This window comes from Biomphalaria glabrata, chromosome 1, assembly GCF_947242115.1.
Source record: "Biomphalaria glabrata chromosome 1, xgBioGlab47.1, whole genome shotgun sequence".
Taxonomy (NCBI): Eukaryota; Metazoa; Mollusca; class Gastropoda; family Planorbidae; genus Biomphalaria; species Biomphalaria glabrata.
Window position 1 is genome coordinate 13,414,065 of NC_074711.1, and position 22,147 is coordinate 13,436,211.

Below are 22,147 nucleotides of genomic sequence, written 5' to 3' on the forward strand. Positions count from 1 at the left end.
GTGGGGAGTCTACAATAAACAATAAACGTCTTCCGAAAGGGTCAGAATGTAATAAAGATTAATCATGTACACACACACACACATATATATATATATATAATTTTTTTCCGCGGGGGGGGGGGGGGGGGTCGGCATGGGGAATTCCCCCCCCCCCCCCCAAAACCCTCCCCGAAAAAAAATCCTGGCTACGCCCATGGCCCCAAAGATAATATTGTTCGAAGCGTAGACGTTCAGATTTTTTTTTTCTTTTCGTCAGAATGACAACTACAATATTAACTCTTTCTCTCCGTAATTATTTACCACACTCTGGTGGAATCAACGCTGGTATCGTCAGTTACAAGTGTGAAAGTTAAATTGTGGACTATAACAACTTTTAAAACTTGCTAAATCATTTTAAAATAGGTCTAGGAATCCTTAATCCAATTTTTTTTCTCCCTGAACATTACCATACAATAGAATCAAGGCAACCTCTTCAATTCTGAATAATTAGCCCTGGTCTATAGACATGGAAAGGGAGGAGGGAAGCGAGTGGACAAAGTCGTGTCAAACTAGGGGGCATAATTAGTACCAGTATGCAAAAAGTTGTAGTAATTGTTATTGCCCCTGACATTTAAGAACACACTCAGTGTAGCTCGCTCCCCAACACTCGCTTAGAGCTAGATTAAAAAAAAAATAAGATCAAATTTATTGGCTAATTAGAATAAGGCTCTGTACTGTGGTTAATGTGGAAGAAGCTCATTATTTCAAGCTTAAGCGTTTTTTTTTTTACTTAATGAATCGTATTTACAGTAATTCGCATTTTAGTCCCAGTCGATCTCTTGAATGCATCTAGACCAGGTTTTCTCAGCCTGTGGGTCGCTTGGCAATTTTGTATAGGAAGTTTTTTTTTTTTTTAGTTCTTATGTGTTGTAACATTTTGTACCATAGTGGATATAGATTTACATTGATCATACATTCACAATGAGACACTACTCAAATAGCATTATTACAAAATAAATTTAGAATCGATCGTCAAATTTCAATAAACAAAATTAAATAAAAAGTGGCTGTGACAAAAATAAACATGGACATATTGCAAGAAAATACGGATGGGAATTTCAGTGACTGTAACATCCTTGTTTGAAAGTAGACATGTTTTTTTTTATTTTTATTGGTTCTTCTTTGTTGTTCTTTTTTTTTTAATATTGTCATTCAAAAAGAGATGTTGCAGATCACATCTCCGTTGTTACAGAATACAACAATGTCCAACAAATGAATTTACTGTCCATCAATGCATCGAAACACCATTACGGGATCAAACATTCCTTTGGTGAAGATCTAATCACGTCGTGAAGAAAATATAATAAATAATACGCCATCGTATTGTAGTCAATTGAAATAAGTTCATTATGGAACAACTCATGAACATCGACTTTCGAACAAAAGAAAGTTAGTAAAAGAAAAGAGGATGACGATTTTTATTTTTGTTGTTGCGGTTTAGTTGAAGCAGGATTTTAGAAACCCCAATGCGACATTTGTAATGCCGTATGCATTGAGGCCGATCAAACGTCCGAACTTTGCCGATTACGACATACAGCAGTTTAGTTTAGACTCAGATGGCAAGTACCATAATTGAAACATATCAGCCTATGAATCTTCTTGTTTGGAAACTTAAAGCATTGCCAGTGTTCTGAAACCTACACCACTGCCAAGGAGTTATTGTCAGTGGCCAAAGACATGGTTGGAGCAAAATTTATTTATAAATTCAGTGCAATTTGCATACCTAATAACAATATTCACAAGAGATAAGTTGACATGTCTTCTGATACTAAGGAAATGATATCTGCTTCCTTTACAATACCTAGAACCCATCTTGATGAATCCACAGGCGTTATAGATTGTTCACAATTACCAGTTCCGGTATACTTAAGATATTGTAATAACTTAAGTGAGGCAACTCAACGAGGACATAGACGTTTATTTACACGGAGACATGACAAACACAAAGGGCATCTGCCTTGAGTACAGCATCTCCATATTGGCTCTCTACTTGGGCGGAAATCGTTTGTCTCCTAATGTCAACATCCGACTTGTTTAGTCACAGATAGTGCGCACCTTCTTTCTGCACTATCTTGGATGGCGGTGCGCATGGCAAAGTCATAACATTGCCCCCGTCTTAGCACTTTTCGTCCCGAAAAGAAACAGTGCAGTGGAGCTTTGACAGTTCAGGTGGAGGTCGATCAGTGGGAACCACAGACTTTAGGGTACCTGTTGCCCACAAAGCCATCTGCACAGTTTCCCGTGGTCGTCGCTTCCTCTTCTTCCAGTTGGCCAGTCTACGCTTGATGCGATATCGTGGTCGCTGCTTCGTACTCATGACGATAGTCGCTGATGCCAGCCAGCTGACACATGGAGAGTTAGTGGAGGTTAGGGTTGCCAGCCACGTAACACAAATGGATGTTGTGGCGATCACCGTAGATTCCAGGGTTGTTGTTCTAAGACGCTGAGTCAGCGGACCTTTTCCATGGACGTGTCGTGACACAGTTGTAGGCCCACAGCTAGCCATGGTTTCAAGCACATAGTTTTTCTCAGCTTCATCTGTAAGGTATGCGCATAAAACATCCTTGTAATGTTCATCCACCACTACATCAGGTTTTGCTGGAATTAATTCACCACCGTTCAAGTCACTTTCACTGATGTGGGCAGAAGTACACATTTCTGTCAAGTTCAGGTCTTGTAGCTGGGTTTCTTGGCATGGGCACTGTCCCCACAGGACGCCGCATATACAGTTCATGTCAATCGCCTGGATGCAGTTGCCAAGTATGGAGTTATCTCTTATGCCGCTGCCAAAGTCAAAGTCGTTGTTTCTGCCTCGGTCATTGTTGGGGCCCGTATTCGCAATTTCACCCGACGACATCCAAGGCAAGGAATCAGAAACGGTCTTGAGGCTTTCATGGTTTGAGTTCTCATCAAAGGTACTGACAGATAAACAGAGGTCTTTAAGGTCAACATCAGCCAGCTTGGACGCAGACCCAACGTTGTCTTGATCTGTCCGGCTCGTTGCAGGTATACCAGGAACAAAAGTTTCAGGCTCATAACAGACTTCTCTAGTTTCTTCATTTGTTTCTTTTCTTTCAATTCTGTATATCCCATTGATATCGCCGCAGCAATCGTTGTCCCGTTTCTCGCCATGAAAGTCATCCCCGCCAGACTTGCCCACAACACAGTCACGGACAGCGCTCCAATCCCCAGCGCCTCCATCACCACTGTTTGTGCAGCCACAGTCCTGACCAGGCAACTGCTCCTTCCCAAACGAGTTTATTCCTCCTTTTGCTTGCGACACAATTTTATCACTTTGGTCTATTTGGCCTTCTACTTGCAATACACTTTCATCAACTTTGTTCAACATTATGTTCCTGTTCATGTTCAGTTGTTCATCAAATCCATCCAAAAAGTCCTGGAACTTGTCAATGAACTCAACAATCCCAAGTTCAATTTCAAATGTATAGGTCTCCGGATCTTCTTCTTCATTGATCAGAGCTTGCCTCAGACGAGCCGTGAGCGTTTCCCTGTTACCGAGGGATTTTAAACCTCGGTCCCGAAGCTCTTGTCTTGTCTTATCTCTTTAATTGAGAGCTGGTGTAATAGCTTCAAATATGTCATTGTAATCAAAGCCTACCTCCTCTCGCTGAGTTGCCTATAATCCCACTTCTGAGACCAATTGTAATAACTTAAGTGAGGCAACTCAACGAGGACATAGACGTTTATTTACACGGAGACATGACAAACACAAAGGGCATCTGCCTTGAGTACAGCATCTCCATATTGGCTCTCTACTTGGGCGGAAATCGTTTGTCTCCTAATGTCAACATCCGACTTGTTTAGTCACAAATAGTGCGCACCTTCTTTCTGCACTATCTTGGATGGCGGTGCGCATGGCAAAGTCATAATAATATATACATAATTGCGATTTTAAAGATTAGTTTCTATTCAAACCTCTATAAACGACCTCTACAGGCGTGATATAATTGACAAAGTTGGTTAAATTTGAAAAAGTACAAGACTACTCGGAAAAATATTTGTGTTGTCTGCACAGATGGTGCTCTAAGTATGCTTGGATGTCGTCTGGAGGTTCTATGTTTGGTACAGAATGAGTTACCATAAGAATCCATCCTAACTCACTGTACGATTCATCAAAATATATTAGCAACGTCAATAGCAATGCATCTAAATATTTTTCTTCAATGTCAGTTAAACAATTCTGGATCAATTGTTTGCAGTCATTTTGTTCTAGATGAGATTTTTTTCTAGACTTCCTTTTCCATTTCCAGTACTAAATGCTTATGAAACATGTTTTTTCTGCCTGTTGGTTATAAAGTCTAAATACAGAAATAAACTTGATGCAGAAAATCTGAATTCCTAATCTAGTGAAATAAAAACAAGCTCAACCTTTGCACTAACTTTGGCGTGTTTGAAAATACTGTGGCCACGTTTTCGATGTTAAGTAGGCCTAATATTTTTTTTTAAATTGTAAAGTATGTATGTTAAGTAAATATTATAAACACGCAACAGAAAAATCAACAAATGAAAATCATAAAATATGTTGTTGTTTTTTTAATGCAAGCACTAATTTATTTTACACTCAATAAATATGACACGTTTCTAACAATGAAATTAACATCATATAGATATTAGTTCTATTCATTTTGATAACCATTTTATAAAATTTGTTAAATCACATTGACCTAGACCTATGACAATTTTTTTTAATGGTTGGGGGTCGCCTCCTAGTGAAAAGTTGTATTAGGGGGTCGCGGCGCTAAAAAGGTTGAGAACCGCTGATCTAGACAGTAGGTCCGGACTGCGGCCCTGCCCTTAAAACAGTATAGTCAAACAAGGTTCTGACTATTTCGCTGTAATTCCGCAGGTTATATTTTTTTTAACTTTGACATCAATATGGAATCACTATATCTATGTTTAATTTGCAAGGAATTTTAAGTAAGAGTGGAATAAAATGATGCCCCCCCCTCCCTTTTTTTTTTCCAACTGGTCCAGACAAGTGATAGGATCATATCGTATTGAGAAAGTTAAAAGCATGAAATGCGGTAAAAATATTTGTAATCGCACAGATTTATTATTGTTAATCTAGATCTGTTACAAATTTAATTTTATGACTCATCAAGGGCGGACTGGCAATATTCTGGCTAATGCCCGGTGGGCCGGTACCCAATTGGGCCGGTGGGACCACCAAAAGGGCCGCATGAATGCCAGTAAATTTTGTTTAAAGATTTTTTAATACTCTTTAAATGCAACACTTTGAGCGTCGTGATTTGAAAAAAAAATGTTTTACACTTTAAAATCTAATACTTATCTAAAGCATTTTCGTAAATACCCTACATTCCTATATAATGCTTCTAGTAGACGTCAATTCCTTGTACACATTAAGCGATAAACAAGTAACTTAAGACAGTGGCGTAGCTACCAATGTGCGGGTGGTGCGGGCCGCACAGGGCACCAAGTAGAGAGGGGCACCAAAATTCCCCCAGTGTGTATTAATTTCCTATTTCCCTGGGCGTTTCAGTAAAAACGACTAATTGTATGGACATGAACAAACATAAACTACTGTATCTTAAACATGAACTAACGATTTATAAACTAGTCATGTCGCTGTTTTGTTTAATCTCCTTGACTATTTCTTCAATACAATGTAAGCTATAGAACAGTTTGAATCTAATTTACTACATTTATTGTTACTACACTGATCGATGCTCTGTAATATAAAGAAGAAGAAGAAGATAGGCCAACCTTTTCTTACTTCATTGTTTAGTCCATTGGTTTAATCTAGATATTGAGTTTATAAATATATTACTAAACACTAGCTCTAAACTATTGTCTTAGTTTATTCATTTCTTTATGATTCTTAAATGTTTAATTTTTGAAATAATTCTATTGTAATGTCAATTTTTTAAAATAAGCTAACCCTTGTTTTCTAAGAGTTTTTTTTTTAACTAACTAGTTAATTGTAATACTGTAACGTAAACAAAATGATGAACAGTGCTCAAGACTGACTAGTCTGGCTGGCACCTCAAAACCCTTTTAAGCTCAGACGGAGAAATCGGCATCTCTGGTTCTGTCCAGTCTGTGTAGTCTATAAGGGCCCCATACCCAGATCTATCCGGGCCCCTCATTACCGACCCATCGGTGTAGCAGAAAATGGCATCTGATCGGTAGGACTTTAGTGTAGCTGATGCCAAGTTTTGGAGTATGGCAGGTGTTAATCGCCTCTTGGTGGCTCCCTCTTGCCCTATAAGGGACATGTTTATTTGTGGGGCTGGCAATCTCCTCCACGGAGAGCAAGTATTAATTCTTCTAATAGGAATTCTATCAGTGGAGAGCCCAGATGATTTTGACACATTGGCCGCAATGTGGAGGAACGATCGCATTTTTATGCGGTTCCTCTCTCTCCACTGTTGCACTAAGATTGTGGTGGGTAGCCTAGAGTCACCCCTTTTGTAGCGCTCGTAGGCCGTAAGTACCGCCTTCTCCCTCCGTAAATGTAAAGGGACCACGTTTGTTAAGATTTCATCATCTTCATTTAAATCCAAAGATGGATTCAATGAGTGGTGGAGGTTATCCCCGAAAATAGAAAAACATGAGACCAGCAGAGCTCACATTCAGTCATCGCTTGCTTGGACGGAACTTGAAGTTCGCTTGAGAGTAGGAAACAATATGGACAACAAGGCCCAAGATATGATTAGACGAAAACCTGGAGAGTTAGTAAATTTACTATCAAAGTACGATCCACTCTTGAGGGAGCATGTGCTTCGAACTAAGCTTTGTTCCATATCGAATATATACATGTCTCCACAAATACAAAATGAATTTATTACAAAATTGGGGGATCACGCTAAAAAAACAAATCATACAGCAAGTAAAACAAGCCAAATATTTTTCTATTATTTTTGACAGTACACCTGACATCTTAAAGCTGGATCAAACTTCCCAAATTTTACGGTACGTTGTCATGGATAATGACGGGGTGCAGGTTCGTGAGTCTTTTGTTGACTTCATCGACACAAAGGGCAAGCATGTTGCTGGAATCGCTGAGATGATTCTAGAGAAACTGCGTTCGGATGGCTTAGACATAATGGACTGCAGGGGTCAAGGCTATGATAATGCTGCGGTCATGAAAGGTCAAAACTACGGTGTCCAAAAACGTATTCTAGAAGTCACTATTCATTGCCTGCTCAAACTCTGGAGACATTAACTAGCAGAGATGAAAATTCATCGACTAGATCTGAAGCAGGTGGATTATTGGTTGCTGTTCAGTCTTTTAATTTTCTCACCTATCTTGGATTTTGGGCTCCTGTATTAACTGAAATTAATGATGCGCAATTCTACCTTGAAAAACAGGGATTGTCTATTCGAGACTGCTCACTCAAACTAAAAACATTAGAGACATTTTTAAGTAGTATTCGAGAGGACATCGCTGAAGCCAGCATTACCTTTGCCGAAAGCGTGTGTTCAGATCTGAGAATCAGTACAGAACCTCAAAAACGTATTGGCCATAAGAAAAAGATGCCTGGTGAGAAAAGTGACTACTCTGTACTTAGAGAAGAGCTACGAAGGGAAATTTATTCTACCTTGGACAGGATTGTTCAAGAAATAATCACCCGATTAGAGCAACTTCATGATGTAGCAGATAGATATGAATTTTTGTCGCCTTCCCAGCTATTAAATCCTCAGGTCGAAATCAATCTCGATAGTACCCCTAGCGACATTGATAAAAACGAATTTCTGCTGGAGCGAAAGAGTCTTCAACGGTTTGTCATAGTTTCATCAGAAGCTCTTGAATTTTATAAATAAATATCAGCTAGATGATTCAGTCTCGAATATCGTCCTAGCTATTAAATCCTCAGGTCGAAATCAATCTCGATAGTACTCCTAGCGACATTGATAAAAACAAATTTCTGCGGGAGCGAAAGAGGCTTAATGGTTTGTCACAGTTTCATCAGAAGCCTTCGAATTTCCCAAACCTGTTGAGCTCTTGAATTTTATTAATAAATATCAGCTAGATGATTCAGTCCCGAATATCGTCATCATGATTCGCATATTTTTGACTATTGCGGTAAGCGTTGCTACATGCGAGAGAAGTTTTTGCAAACTTAAACTGATCAAGAATTATTTGCGATCAACGATGACTCACTAATTTGGCCATTTTGTCCATTGAACAAGAGCTGGTGGAAAAAAATGGATTTCGATAAAATTATTGATACTTTTGCCAGCAAGAAAGCGCGTAAAATTCATTTGTAGTATGTTTATGTAAAAGTGATTTTTTGAATTAACAATATTTGATTTATGAATAAATATTATTTTGAACAGGTTTTGCAATGTTATTAATTAGTTTTTTTTTGTTGTTGTTTTTTTTGGGGGGGGGGGCATCAAGATGAGGTACCGCACCAGGCATCATATACTCTAGCTACGCCACTGACTTAAGACAATTATTTCTTATAGAAATCGACGTTGATATGAACATATTCGGATGAATCTATAAAGAAACCAACAAAGTGTAGAAAATCCCCTCTCCAAAGGGTTGATAAAGTTAATTTTACATACGTTAGCGCCCTAACTTTTTCTCTGATGGATTGGTACTATGACCTTTAACATTGTGTTTATGAAATGGGACTAGATGTATAATCTAACAGGAAAAATGAACGGATCTTTACTTTTTTGTGGAACATGATAATTTCTTCTTCTTCGTTTTCATTTTTTGTTCGAGTGTTCAGAGGACTACACCAATACATGAGGGATGAACTGTTCGAGTGTTCAGATGAGTAGACCAATACATGAAGGATGAACTGTTCGAGTGTTCAGATGACTAGACCATTACATTAGGGATGAACTGTTCGAGTGTTCAGATGACTAGACCAATACATGAGGGATGAACTGCACAGTGGTTTCCAAATCAGGGAGCTCTCCGTATAGTTTTCTTTCTATTGGGGTGTTTTGGGGACAGTGTCTTGTACGAGCCTCTTGGTAAAGAGAGCAGTTTTGGAGGACTTGGTCAGCATTCTCTGGTGACATTCCACATGGGCAGATTTCACTGGTTCCAATTTTTAACTTCCGGTACATGTGTTGTCGCATTCTGTTGTGTCCGGTCCTGAGTCGAAAGATTAGACGTTGATCTTGTCGGGATAGCTTATTGTAAGCGTCATCTTTCTTGTGGTTTGGATGAGAGCTCGTTCATTTCTCATTTATTTTATTTACAATTAATTTCTTCTGGATAGAGTGCAGAGTTTAATTGTGAGTTAGTTCTCCCACTCTTGGCGAGTGTGTCAGCCTTCTCATTTCCTTCTAGTTGTATATGAGCTGGTATCCATTGAATAACAGTTTTTTTGCTGTTGTTGTTGAACTTTGTAAGTGCTGTTCTGAGATTTTTTATATAAGGGGAATCAGAGTTTTGCAAGCTTTGGAGGGTTGTTTTCGCATCGGTTAGAAAGACAATCTGACTGTGTGGGGCACTTGATGCTTTGCTAGCATGGTAGCAGCTAGTGCTAGTGCTTCCTTTTCTGCTCTGTGGCTGTCAAACAGCTCTCCAGTTGCAAAGGAATTTTTTAGTTTTCCTCCATCTGGCCATTCGATGAGTATTCCAGCTCCTCCATTTGTGGTGGCTTTATGGGATGAGCCATCCGTGTAAACTCTGATCCACTGATTGCTAGGATAATTGGTTTATAGAAAACAGTTCACTATTTCCTTGAGCTCTGATTTTTTTAAAAATGTTTTCAATATGGTCTCTTATAGTAGGAAGAGAACTTTCGTCACAGGATGGAGATTCATTATGGTGTATTGTGGATTCTAGAGTTAATTTTTCAAGTTGGTGTTTCTTATTTAGCTTTAGAGATTCCTGTATGAAATTGGTCCTTTTGAGACGGTTTTAAGTGCCAGTTTTGTAGTTTTTTGTTTTGATAATAAGCCAATGTATTTGATTTGTAAAAAAAAGTGGCCGTTTAAAAAAACAACAACAAAGAAATATGGCAGCGTTCTTGATTTGAATCGCGAATAAAATATTGCTAAACTACGCCTAGAGATTGAAGGATTGAATAGTTGCCAAAAAGAGATGGTTAAGGTAGACATAATGTTGCTCACATTTTAAGTAGAGAAATAAAGCCATTTTTCCGAAGGGTAGAAAAAAAGATAAACTTCAAACATCTGACTAATTAATGTAAGTGCTAGATCCACGGGTTTCTAATAAAATAGTTGTAGTTCCATTTCATTACGTTTTTGTATCTTTTCGGTCATGTGGCCCGCGACACGAGAGTTGAGAATTAAAATGGCCCGCAGGTCGAATTAGGCTGGGCATCACTGGTTTAGACAAGTTTAGTGTCACGTATACGGAATCGAGCGTTTGCCCGAATGCCCATATAGCCAGTCCGCCCTGCTTGAATGTGAATGTCAAGTATATGTATATGGTAGCAGAAATTTTTATAAGAGATTCAACTTTCCAAGTGTTATACTTTATTCATTTAGTAATAGTCTTTATTACATAATTTCAAAATAGTCTAATAAATTATTCATATAGCAAAATACTTTCGATACATTATTAAACTTTACATGCTTTTGAGGACAGATATAATTGGATGTATAGAAAAGCCCGGGCTGATTTTGACACCAAGTCCGCACCTGTGACTTATCCAAATTGATACAACTACGCTTAATATAAACTTTGTTTTCAAACAGTGTATTTTTCTGGAGATGATATAACTCCGACCTCTAGTCTTGTCACTATCCCATACTTTATTTTTACCCACAAGTTTGTAAGATTACTCATGATTATGACAGAAGGGGGAGTCAACTATTGTAGAGTAATTGTGAAGACTGGAGTGATTCCCCTTAAGAAGATTATGTAATAAAATGGAAAGTGTTTTGAGTTGACGCTTGCCCCTGTGTTACCAGCTTGACCGCTGAAACTTGCTGTGTGTTATGTAAACTGAAAATATTTTTTGTCTGTTAGCCACTGGTCGTGTGTCTCGGTAGAGGCACTGCTCTGGGAATCTTTAGACTAAGTATATCTTTTATCCTTATTGTATTTTATTATTATTATTATTATATTTTTAGTAATTAGTAGAAATAGCCTCAAATGATTTCCAGGCAGTATATACTATATTTTAACCCTGGTGATTCTCATCTTGGCGAATTACCAAACGGGACATATTTTGTAGCCATGTGTCTGTGATGGATTCAAATTTGTTTTGAACCATCAGAAAGGCTTTCCCGAACGGATAAGTAGGTTTCCCTGAAGCTTATAGTTCCTCAAAATCTTATTTTGGCTAAAAGTGGATATTTGCTGGCCTGTGACCTTAGAAGTTGTTGTTTTTTTCTACTGATGTGTGATTTCCCTATTGAGACTATAGATTGACTTATGGCATATGATTGTGTATTTATTTGTAGTATATGACTTGTGCGGTGTGTCATACTATTTTGGAATGTGTGATTATTTTGAGCGGCCCCCGAAAGGTGAAAAGACGCTATTAGTTTTGTGTGGACTGTCCGTCCGTCCCGTTTGGATATCGTAAACTAGAAAAGATATTGAAAATCCGAGATCATGATCTTATCTTATATATATTGTTACGAATCTCACTATCCAGGCTCTCTGCAAACTGCACCATACACCACCAACTTAAAGAACTTGACAAGTCAGGGCTCCAAAATAACGTAAAGGTTTAATGTCCATAAATAACAGCCAATACTGTACAATTGGCAGCACGTAGAACAGTACAAATAGCTCTGCGATAACAAATATCTCTCCGATAACACCGTTCCGCCGTATCAAGTCTTGCACTGGCCTATCCGTCTCGCTCCGGGCTTGCACTGGGTTCAACAGTTCGGGACTGACTTCACACACTTGGGCTCGTTGTGTCGGACTCGATCACAGACCAAGATCAAGACGCCGTTCGTCTCAACTGTACTTGACAGTACTCCGCACTGAACCGTCGTAATGCTCCGTACAGAACCACACCGTTGAACTGTGCTGTAGTCGACCGTGTTCTGAACTCCTGTCGTGAACCCGCTTTCTGAACCTTGCTGTACTGAGCCCCTTTTCTCGACTGTCTTGACTGCGACACCTCCGCTCTTTATATAGGGTCCCTACTGGCCTTCTCGAACCGGACAGAACGCCGCTCGACGTTTCTAGGTGGTCAGATGACTACAACTCTCGTGACGCTCCTGAGCTCTTGTTCACGACGGCGATCTTTCCCGAACTGTCCTGTTGACACTCGACTCGGCTGACAGTCGTAGCTCGTCACGGTTGACCGCTCGTCTAGCGCTGGCCTGGGGCGATTTGCGTCGGCTGACTACACTCACACCACTACCCCCATCTGTGCCACCACCAAGTTTATAACAATATAATATAGACGTTACTTCAATGTGTATGTTTATACTGCAGGGCTCTGCGCGATAGTATGAAAGCTATAATCTAATTATTAATTGTTATTTTAAATTATGTTCCACTTTTATGCATACTAAAGTGATTTTTTTCTCTTTAAAAAAAAGCATACATTTGTTTTAATAGTTAGTATGAAAGAGCTTACTCAACTTAGCTATAGGCCTACAATTGTAAAAAAAATAATTCTTTGACTGACTAAAAATTTAAAACCGTTCGCACAAATGTGTTACAAATATGGTAAATAGTTATCCACCTTACTTAATAGCCTCCGGTGTTTGCTACTATTAATAGTGAATTGTTGAAAAAACTGCTTGCATAGTTGATTTTAAAAATTAGATTTTCCGCTTTCGGAAAAGAAAAAAGTAGCCATTGCATCTGAACTTTGAAAAGTCTAAAACATCATAATTAAAAGAAATTTCTATAAATCAAATAAGAACATAAAACTAAAATGTTATTTAACCATGGTTAGGCCAATAATAGAATATGCATCCTCCGTTTGGGACCCCTCAACTCAAGAAAACATTAAGAAACTGGAACAGACACAAAATAGAGCAGTGAGATTCATAACAAACGAATATTCACATTTGACTAGAGTAACACCTTTAGTAAAATCACTAAATTTAGAAAGCCTTCAGGACAGAAGACTCAAAAGTAAAGTAGCAATTATACATAAAACATTGAACAATAATCTTCAAATACAAAAACAAAATTTAATAAAATACTCTGAAAGATACAAAGATAAAGGCACATTCCTCGTCCCATATGCTAGGACAAATTTGTACAAATACTCCTTCTTCCCTAGTGCTATTAGAGCATGGAATGGGTGGTTGGTCTAGGCTCTAGACTTATTAAAAATTAATAACATGATTGTTTCAAAATAATTGAGGCAATTTTATTCAATAATTAGTTGCTGTTTTTTTATGTATTTTTTTTTACTTGTTTTAGAAAACTAACAAGCTGCATGTTTCAAGATACACTGCCTCGTGTATAGACTAAAAGTAACTAAACCAACAACCATCTACATTTAGTAGGTTAATGTTTCAGTTCTTGTTTCAAGACACTCTCTCGCCATCTTAAATGAGGTTGTAAAATGAATTTTAGGGAAAGATAAAGACTATTTAAAATCGGTGTAGTAGTAGTAGAAACGTATAGCCTACGACCCGCTACTATCAATGTCAGCATTTTCTTTTTTTTCTTTCCATAGTTAGCAGGAGTCAAGATGAGTGCAAAGGGTCTACGTGTAGAGATTGCATTCGATTCGCCAGTGATTGTGCATGGTGTAGTCAAAAGGTAAATGATTTTACTTTTAAGATAGGTGTAATACGTATGTTTTTTTTTTCTGTTACATTTTTATAAAGCCGATTTTGTAAAGTATTCTGTGGTAAAGCTATTAACTTTCAAATTTTCGTAATCTACCCTAACATTTGCAATTACGAGACGATGTTCTATAATCTGTGGCATTTTACGTCTCGAGAGACAATTTTTTCCCTTTGCAACTTCTTGTGTGACTAAAGAGGCCAATCCTTGATACACAGCTGCGATCGCAGGTTGGGCATATATTCTATAAAAAGGCAGAATAATTAAATAAAATGTATAATTTTTTTCAGCATTTAGTGGTTGAAGGGAAAAGCGCTTGGCTTCGGAACCAAGAGTCGAATCGTTTCGAATCTCAGTGAAGACAAAGATTAAGATTTTTGGGATTTTTAGAGAGCCTCTAAGTTTATCCAGCTGTAATTGGTACCTGACATTTTTAGTTGGGGTAAAGGCGGTGGTTCGTTGTGTTGGGCCACGGATGGTCTTTACATCATCTGCCCTATAGATCGCAGGTCTGAAAAGGGGAAATAAAAAATTCATAGACTATACTTAAATGATTTAGATATTGTGACCTTTGAACTCGAAAAGTTATTTGTACCTTAGGACAAGGGAACAAAATTGTAAGTTCGAAAACAAATGTAGAAAAAAAAGTTACTTCCCTCATTTTAAATGAATTTTTTTTTATCATAAGTATGTAGATAAAAACCTAGATTTTATTACCTGTCAACATATAGAATTATCTAGATCCAGATCTAAACTTTTTGTCGTATACAGTAGCCTACTTGTTAGAAAATACTAGAATAGATTGAAATTTAGGTCTAGATCTATAGAATACCTTATAACGAGTGGGCTACCTTTTTCTATCGACATATACATAACATAGGCATATATATATATTTGAAATATAACTTAGAAAAATAAGCTAGCCAACTGTTTATGCAATTTCTTTTAATTCATATTTATACTTTATTATACGTGTAGCCTACTGTTCATTTTTTTACACTCCCAAATAGATGAATTACATCAAGAGTAAATTTCTGAAACAAATTATAGGCCTACCTTGTTTTTATTTTGTTATTGTCTCTTTACGTCCTAATATTTGAACATAAATGTGCTGTTGTACTTAATGTGAAGTAGGCCTACTCGCGAAAGTTCCGGTACTGTGGAACTAGCCTACTACTTGTTCTCCTCGTGACTGCTTTCAAATGACAGTCAATCAGCATTAACCTGTTCTTAAACTTGTTAATTTTGAAAGAAACTTTTGTTCACAGATGTTTGTGGACCCAAATAATGTACACGTTTAGCAGCATTTTTTTTTAAAGTGTTGAAATGCAGCTTTTGTCAAAGGCCTATAAGGCTCCCGCGGTAGAGCTGACTTGAACTTATCTTTCAGGTCATGGTTTGATTGACTGTTGAACTGGAAAGCTTTGTTTGAACGGATTTAACATGCAAATACATTTCACGTACAAGGAACCCTTTTCAGTGCTGATAATGAAAACATAAAGTCGTCTTCAACTCTTCATTAGAAATACTAGTAACTAAGTCACAGTCAATGTCCTTCTGGGAACATGACAATTTATTCCTTGAGATCCTAATTTGTCTCCATACCTTGCCCAATTTTAAGCCAGGGAACACTATTGTGGTACCGAACATCGGAATGTTTTGATTCCAAATCTTAAAGTACTTCTCAGAACTGCCTGTGGTTAAGGCCCCTAGCTTTGACAAGCTTGATCATCCGTGTATTTGGGTGAACTATGTTATTGATATTGAAGGCGGCTTTAAACAAACTTTCCCGTTAAGAGTTTATGGTTGAGATATTGTCTTTCATTTTTGTGGGAAATTACTGATCTTGAGGAACTCTTAGCAATGAATATGATAAGAACACTTGTATATGAGTGAGTTGTCTTTTTTTTTAAACCAGAAGATATGAATATGATGAATGGGAAATAGATCTATATTATGTTAAACAGAGTGAAAGGCGGAACATTTTAACACTTAATTAGGCCAACTCCCAGACTAGGCTACTTGACAGACGACATTGCCTTTTGCTAGACCCCAGGTAGCCTTACTTCCTGATCTAGATCTTCTTTTATAGTTTAGGCTAATAAAAACAGGATCTCAACATTCCTAAATGCAGACTTGTTAGCTGAGATCTGTTCTGTATCATTGATTTAAAACTTTGGTAAGATTTGTTGAATAAGGGCCAGCCTTAGATATAATTGGGCCTGGCTGAATTCGGTGGCCCGAAATGAAATAGAAAAATTACAAATAAAGTGCAAAAATAAAAATTACGCAATTTATTTAAACCTACTGTGCTCCAGCAATAACATTGGGCACAAGTTTCACTATTTCTTCTCTAAAAAAATTTTTTAAGACCTGTGCGAGGCCTACGCCAATTAGAGGCCATAGACGGTTGCCTAGTTTGGCTATGCCTAAGGCTGCATGGCCTTGGTTGAATGGTATACTCTACCCTATAACTAGTAGAGTAACTGTGACCAGCCTGATAACTGACCAACCATCTTTAGAGATAACATCATTTTTTATTATTCTCATCATATAAAAGGGAACACTTTACACTTGTTCTCATTGAATTATCTGTGAGTTATGGAGTTGTAGGCTATGCACAGTCACAGACTCACAGTAAAGAGTCAAGTTTAAAAAAAAATAATAAACTAGACAATCTTGATCTATATGTAATAAGTATATTTATGCTATGACCCTGGGAGAGAGGACATGGCACTAAGATTATTTTGTATTGTGATTCCAGGAAGCTAAAGAAAGATATTTTGACAAATCTGAAAAAAAAAAGTGTAGACCTAGGCCTACTTGATCTAGTTAATTTAATTTACTCTGCCAGTGAAAAGGAAGGCCATCTACTTTGTTGTTGCCACCACAGAACCTTCACATACCTAAACATAAGGTCTGATGATGAGGTCCAATGTCTAATGATTACATTAATTTAAATTTCAGAGCTTTAATGGCACACGATGTCAAAAGAAAAACAATTTAAAAGTTATATGCCAAGTTGACCAGATCCAGTTTCCAAATTCTCTTTCAAGTCCAATAGAAGTAAATTTTTGTATATATAACTTAGCCTATATATTGATATATATATATATATATATATAACAGAATATAATATACAGATTGATATAGACTAGGTGTTTAACAAATGATTTAATAATGTGCTATGTATATTAAAAGATAAGCAAAAGGCCAAAACATTTTAATTTCAATATTTAGATGAGCCACTTTTAATTTATTGTAAACAATACCTTAAAGCTAATGTTAATTAAATACTAAGCCTAAGTTTAATACATGAATTATATGAAACAAATTAAACTAAATTTATAAACTAGATCTCTGTATATTTTCAGCAAGTTAATGTCCGTGACGGAAACTCTAAGGAGAATCCTATTCAAGTGACACCACAGAAAGTGGCAATGAAACTTCGACTCAGTGAGTTGTATTTTCATGTCTTATTTTTATTATCATCCTTTTATGCAAAACCACCACTTTTTTTTTTGTCTGTCTGTCTCACTTAGCTCTTTGTTTTACAAATGTGATAATAATTACCAACAGAAAATAAAACCTTATAGGCCTAAAAGGATTCAGTGTTTTTCTTATTTGTGCTTGACTTTGGAGAAGAACACGAATTTTACTAATGTATACTACGGACCAGTATCACTCATCAGTATCATATGTAAATTACTAGAATACTAATATGTAATAGCATTATATGTTTGATCTTTTGCAGGAGATACTTACAGTAATAACAAGATCACCATGTATTTCCGAGCTGCTAATAATTTTCCAGTTGATCTCTATTTTCTTTTTGATAATTCTAAAAGTATGCAACCCTATATCACTGATTTAGCCCAATTAGCAGGAAATATAGGTAAGTTTAGGTTTTAAATTATTAGATGTAAAATAAAGTACCAGTAATTAAATTTAAAAAAAAAAAGTTCTTTTTATTGAAACAAAAGAAAATTGCCAAATCACTCCTTTATTAATAATTTTACTAAATTATGGATGGCTGCTCCTTCAGACTTTTGTTACAAAGTTCCTGAGTTCAGACCCACTCCCCATCATCCCCTGCTATCCTGAATGAGGTTGGGGCTAGGATATAATATTCTTCTTTTGTGAATAATGTCATAAACTGGTAAGAAAAAATGTAACAATAAATTAAAAAACAATGAATTAAAATTATTTACAAACACTTTTCGTTAATTTATGTTTTTTGAATGTTACATCACTCAGTTTGTTTCTGATTAACAGATTAAAATCCCCTGTAACTTATTGACACCCAAAATATATCTAGTAAATGTCTGTTCATTTGTTATTTTTACTTTTTTTTCAGTTAATCATCTTTTAAAAGTATAATATATTTTAAAATATGCACAGATAAATCTACAGCTTTTTCAATCAATTCTTTGCAATGGCTACAGATTTTATATTACATTGTTACTGTAGTGCATAACTGTAAAACAAATTTCCAATCAATTATTAATTGTATTTTTATTCTGTTTGTTGTATTTGTTTTTTTGTTTCTTTGTTTGTTGTTGTTTGTTGTTATATTGTTATCTTATAAATAATAGACATGTCTTTGATGCAACAAAAGATCATGTACTTTGGATATTCATGTTCTATAATTTAATCATTTATGTTAAAAAAGTTATTAACATGTGTTTGTCGTTGTTTTTTTTTAGCTACTCCATTCCAGGCTAGAATTTTAGTATTATAGGGATCAATAGACTTTGTATTGGAATTTCCTAGCGTATGGAATAAGATGTGTATTTAATTATATAACTTTCTGAATCTTTTATCTGGTCATTAGATTTCTCAATAGTGCCTGAGCTAGCCAGGACTTGGCAGAATTTAGGTCATTGGTTAATATGCATGACTAAATGCATGACGCGTTGGACGTAATCATCTTCTTTTTTGAAGTAACGTCTGAATCATATAAGAAACAATAAGATAGTGAAAATGATTGAAAATTTCTACAGTAAATGGTTGGAACTTGCTCTTTTTCTTATTCTTGAGAATCATTATGTCTGCATCTGGTAAAATGAACATTGGTTGGAGTATGTTGATTACCTTATCTTGTCCTATATTTAACTCAACAGAATCCTTATGATGAAGTTTAGAATGCTTCATTTATAGGCCTACATTTTATTATACAGATGTCGTCATATAATTTAGTGAAATGCTGTTGTGTTTATGCTACATTTCATCTAATATTGAAGAAAATATTGATAATTTTATTTTAAAAAAAGGTGTATTTTTCTGTTTTTACTTCATGAAAGGCAAGAGCATTGGTAACATCTCTAGTAACTACACATTTGGCTATGGAGTCTTCCAAGACAAGGTTGTTCTCCCATTCACAGACACTACTCCTGCTAAGTAAGTTAATTTTAGTTTGATAAGAAGGTTAAAAGCAGAATGTATTGAACAGAAACATATTTTTTGTTATTAATTAATGTATATATATCATTAAATGGCTAATTTATAAGAAAGTAAAATTGTTTGTATTGCTGATGTAAAATGTATAAATAAGCTACAACAAATTCATACAAGTGCTCCTTCTTCCCAAGTGTCATTAGAGAATAGAATGGGTTGCCTGAATCAGCCAGGAAAAGCAACGACTTGGCTAGGTTTAAGTCATTGATTAACAAGTATGAATAGATTGACACATGAAATGCATAGGATGTAATTATCTTCTTTTTTGAAATATTGTCTGTAATTTATAAGATAAGATATCACATGTCCAGAGCATCTTTGTTTTTGCTTAGAAATGATAAGAAAGATTGTACTCTAGTTGTTTCCACTTCAGAATAATAGATAAATAATAATTAAGTGAAACATTATCAAGTGACAGATTCCACATAAAAATTTTCCAAATATAATTCGTATATATTTTCAAAAGGCATCCACTGCTTCCAGAAGAAGAAAAAACACTGCTTTTAAATAAGAACTTGATATTTGGTTCCAAGTTTTTTAAAATATATATTTGTTTTACATTTTTGTATGTATATATAGAGAGAGAGTGAGAGAAAGAGAGAGAGAGAGAGAAAGAGCTGTATATTCTATATATAGAATGACTATAATTCTTCTCGTAGTAAGATGAAAGCCTGGGCATTAGCTATGGTCATAACAATGTTACCCACACAGCAGTTTCCCCACTCTCCATGCAGTCAGTGTGTGCAAAGGAACAACAGGTAGCCAAAGCAACATTGCAGATTCTGCAAGAGTATAGCACTGTGTGTTGAGAAGTGCCTGAGGTTCACCAGCTCCAGATTTTTCCTTTCCAGGTTGAATCCCAAAGATTTTCCCATAATTGGGTATAGTCACAAAGCAGAAAAGTTTTGGATTTAGAGTTTTCCTTCTCCTAGGTTGGTAGCCATTTAAGGTCTCCAAAGCGTATCAATTCAGGTACCAATTGCTTGCCTTTGCCCCTTCTCTTGATAACAGTATCATAATTCCCCTGATCTCAGTATCTGAGACATGCTTGAGGCTAGGAGTTGGACTGGTTGTCTGAGACTGTGAGATACGTACCTTTGGAATCATTTTAATATGGTGCTTGCAACCAATACCACGTTAGGCAATAACAACCTTTTCTTGAACACACTGTTTGACCTTAGATCCTGGGAAAGTGCTGGGATTCATCAGGGAAATAGTGCTGACTGCTAAGAGAAATAACCTGAGGAAAAAGTAGACATACTTATATTTACAGCATAGTTTGTTTTTTTATGTTAGCATCTAGAATGAGAATTTTCTTATTTCAATTGCAAATAAACTGATTTTGATACTTGAATTTTGTAACCTATACATTTTTTTATGTTCCATTTAGCCTTGTATAAAAAATAAATAGTCTTAGAAGAACTTATGGGCACATTGGTCAATGTGCCAAATAACTAACAAATGAATAATATATTTTTCTTTCTATCTAGAGTAAATAAATATATGTACAAAAATCATTTAGTATTTTACATTGACAACTGTATTTTACATTTACAACATACCATTTAGACTATCAAACATCTTAAAATTAATAAGTTTCTCTTTCTCAATGTTTTTGAAGTGGTCTGTATGGAATATTTTCTTTTAAATTACAGACATTCCTTCATAAAATATTATTAGGTGCTAAATATAAACATTTGTTTATCCATTTCTATACATTACTTTGTATTAACTGAATAACTTTGAATTATTTTAATAGTATCTATTAATTAGTTTCCACTCGTCAATTACAGATTGTTGAATCCCTGTGCTAATGAAATTTGTTCTCCTCCCTTTGAGTTTCAGCATATACTCTCTATGACAAAGAATTTAACGCAATTCACAGTAAGGATTGAAGGAATTAGGACTGATTAGAAATACAACAATTTTTACCTTTCCAGTTGTTCTTGTTTGTTTTTTTCTGTTTTGTTTTTTTATTTAGATGCTGTTTCTTTTCAATTTTTTATAATACTAAAAAAAAAAGTTATGAATATCTTTTTTTTTTTTTTTTTTTTGTTTAAATCAATAAAACAAATATTTTCATTTCTACAGCATGTTGTAAACACAACTAAAATATCAGGAAACTTAGACCATCCAGAAGGATCTTTAGATGCCATTATGCAAGCTATAACCTGCAAAGTATTTTTTAATCTCAATAAATATGAGCTTAATAGTTATTGAATTAAGTTGTCATTCTCAGAATGTTCAATATTTTAGACATAATTTTTTTAAGTAATTATTTTGATATTATTTCATTAAAAGTTATAATTTAAAGTTACATTTTTATGTTGTCCAATTCTTGTATGTGGTCCAATTCTTGTATTTTGTCCAATTCTTATATGCTAGGAAGACATTGGCTGGAGAAATGGTAGTAGAAAACTGTTGATACTTGCTACAAATGACAGATTTCATCTGGCTGGAGATGGAAGGGTTTGTAAACATTGCATGTCATGATTGTAATTTTAGAGCTGTGTTTTGTATTGTTTCCATAATCATATGACATATGTGAATTCAGAGGTCCCTATAAATCTATTGTAACACACTACCAGAATACAATGTAGTAATACATACTGACCATAATTTCTTTTATAACAGAGTATAATCAAACAAGTAATTCAAAATATATATAGCTTGTACAATGACTTGATCGATTCAAATACTATAGTAGGAATAATACAACCTTTACACCACTGATCATAGAGTTTACAAGCTTCTACCTTGACATGACATCATATTTAGGCAAAAAAAGGTTTTCAGGAATGGTCAGCCTTATTTTCCTGTGCACACCAGATTGTGACCTGAATACTAAGGACAGTTGACTTCCTGCTGATCCACCATTATTCAAGCATGACAATACACCAACACATGTAACACTGTAAATAGATTGCATCAATAGATCATTTGTCTAATGAT

General features: G+C 35.7%; 1 protein-coding gene across 2 annotated transcripts in view; it reads left to right on the forward strand.

Annotated features, from left to right (window-relative positions):
- LOC106075755 (integrin beta-1-like) overlaps window positions 1-22,147 on the forward strand; it is a 42,301-nt gene that overhangs the window by 4,948 nt on the left and 15,206 nt on the right. For both annotated transcript variants that reach the window (XM_056023028.1, XM_056023021.1), the window contains exons 2-9: window positions 13,626-13,711; window positions 16,706-16,804; window positions 17,113-17,194; window positions 17,493-17,633; window positions 19,042-19,138; window positions 20,989-21,079; window positions 21,287-21,373; window positions 21,581-21,664. In XM_056023028.1, coding sequence (XP_055879003.1) covers window positions 13,626-13,711; window positions 16,706-16,804; window positions 17,113-17,194; window positions 17,493-17,633; window positions 19,042-19,138; window positions 20,989-21,079; window positions 21,287-21,373; window positions 21,581-21,664 — 767 coding nt within the window. The remainder of the gene's footprint in view (window positions 1-13,625; window positions 13,712-16,705; window positions 16,805-17,112; window positions 17,195-17,492; window positions 17,634-19,041; window positions 19,139-20,988; window positions 21,080-21,286; window positions 21,374-21,580; window positions 21,665-22,147) is intronic.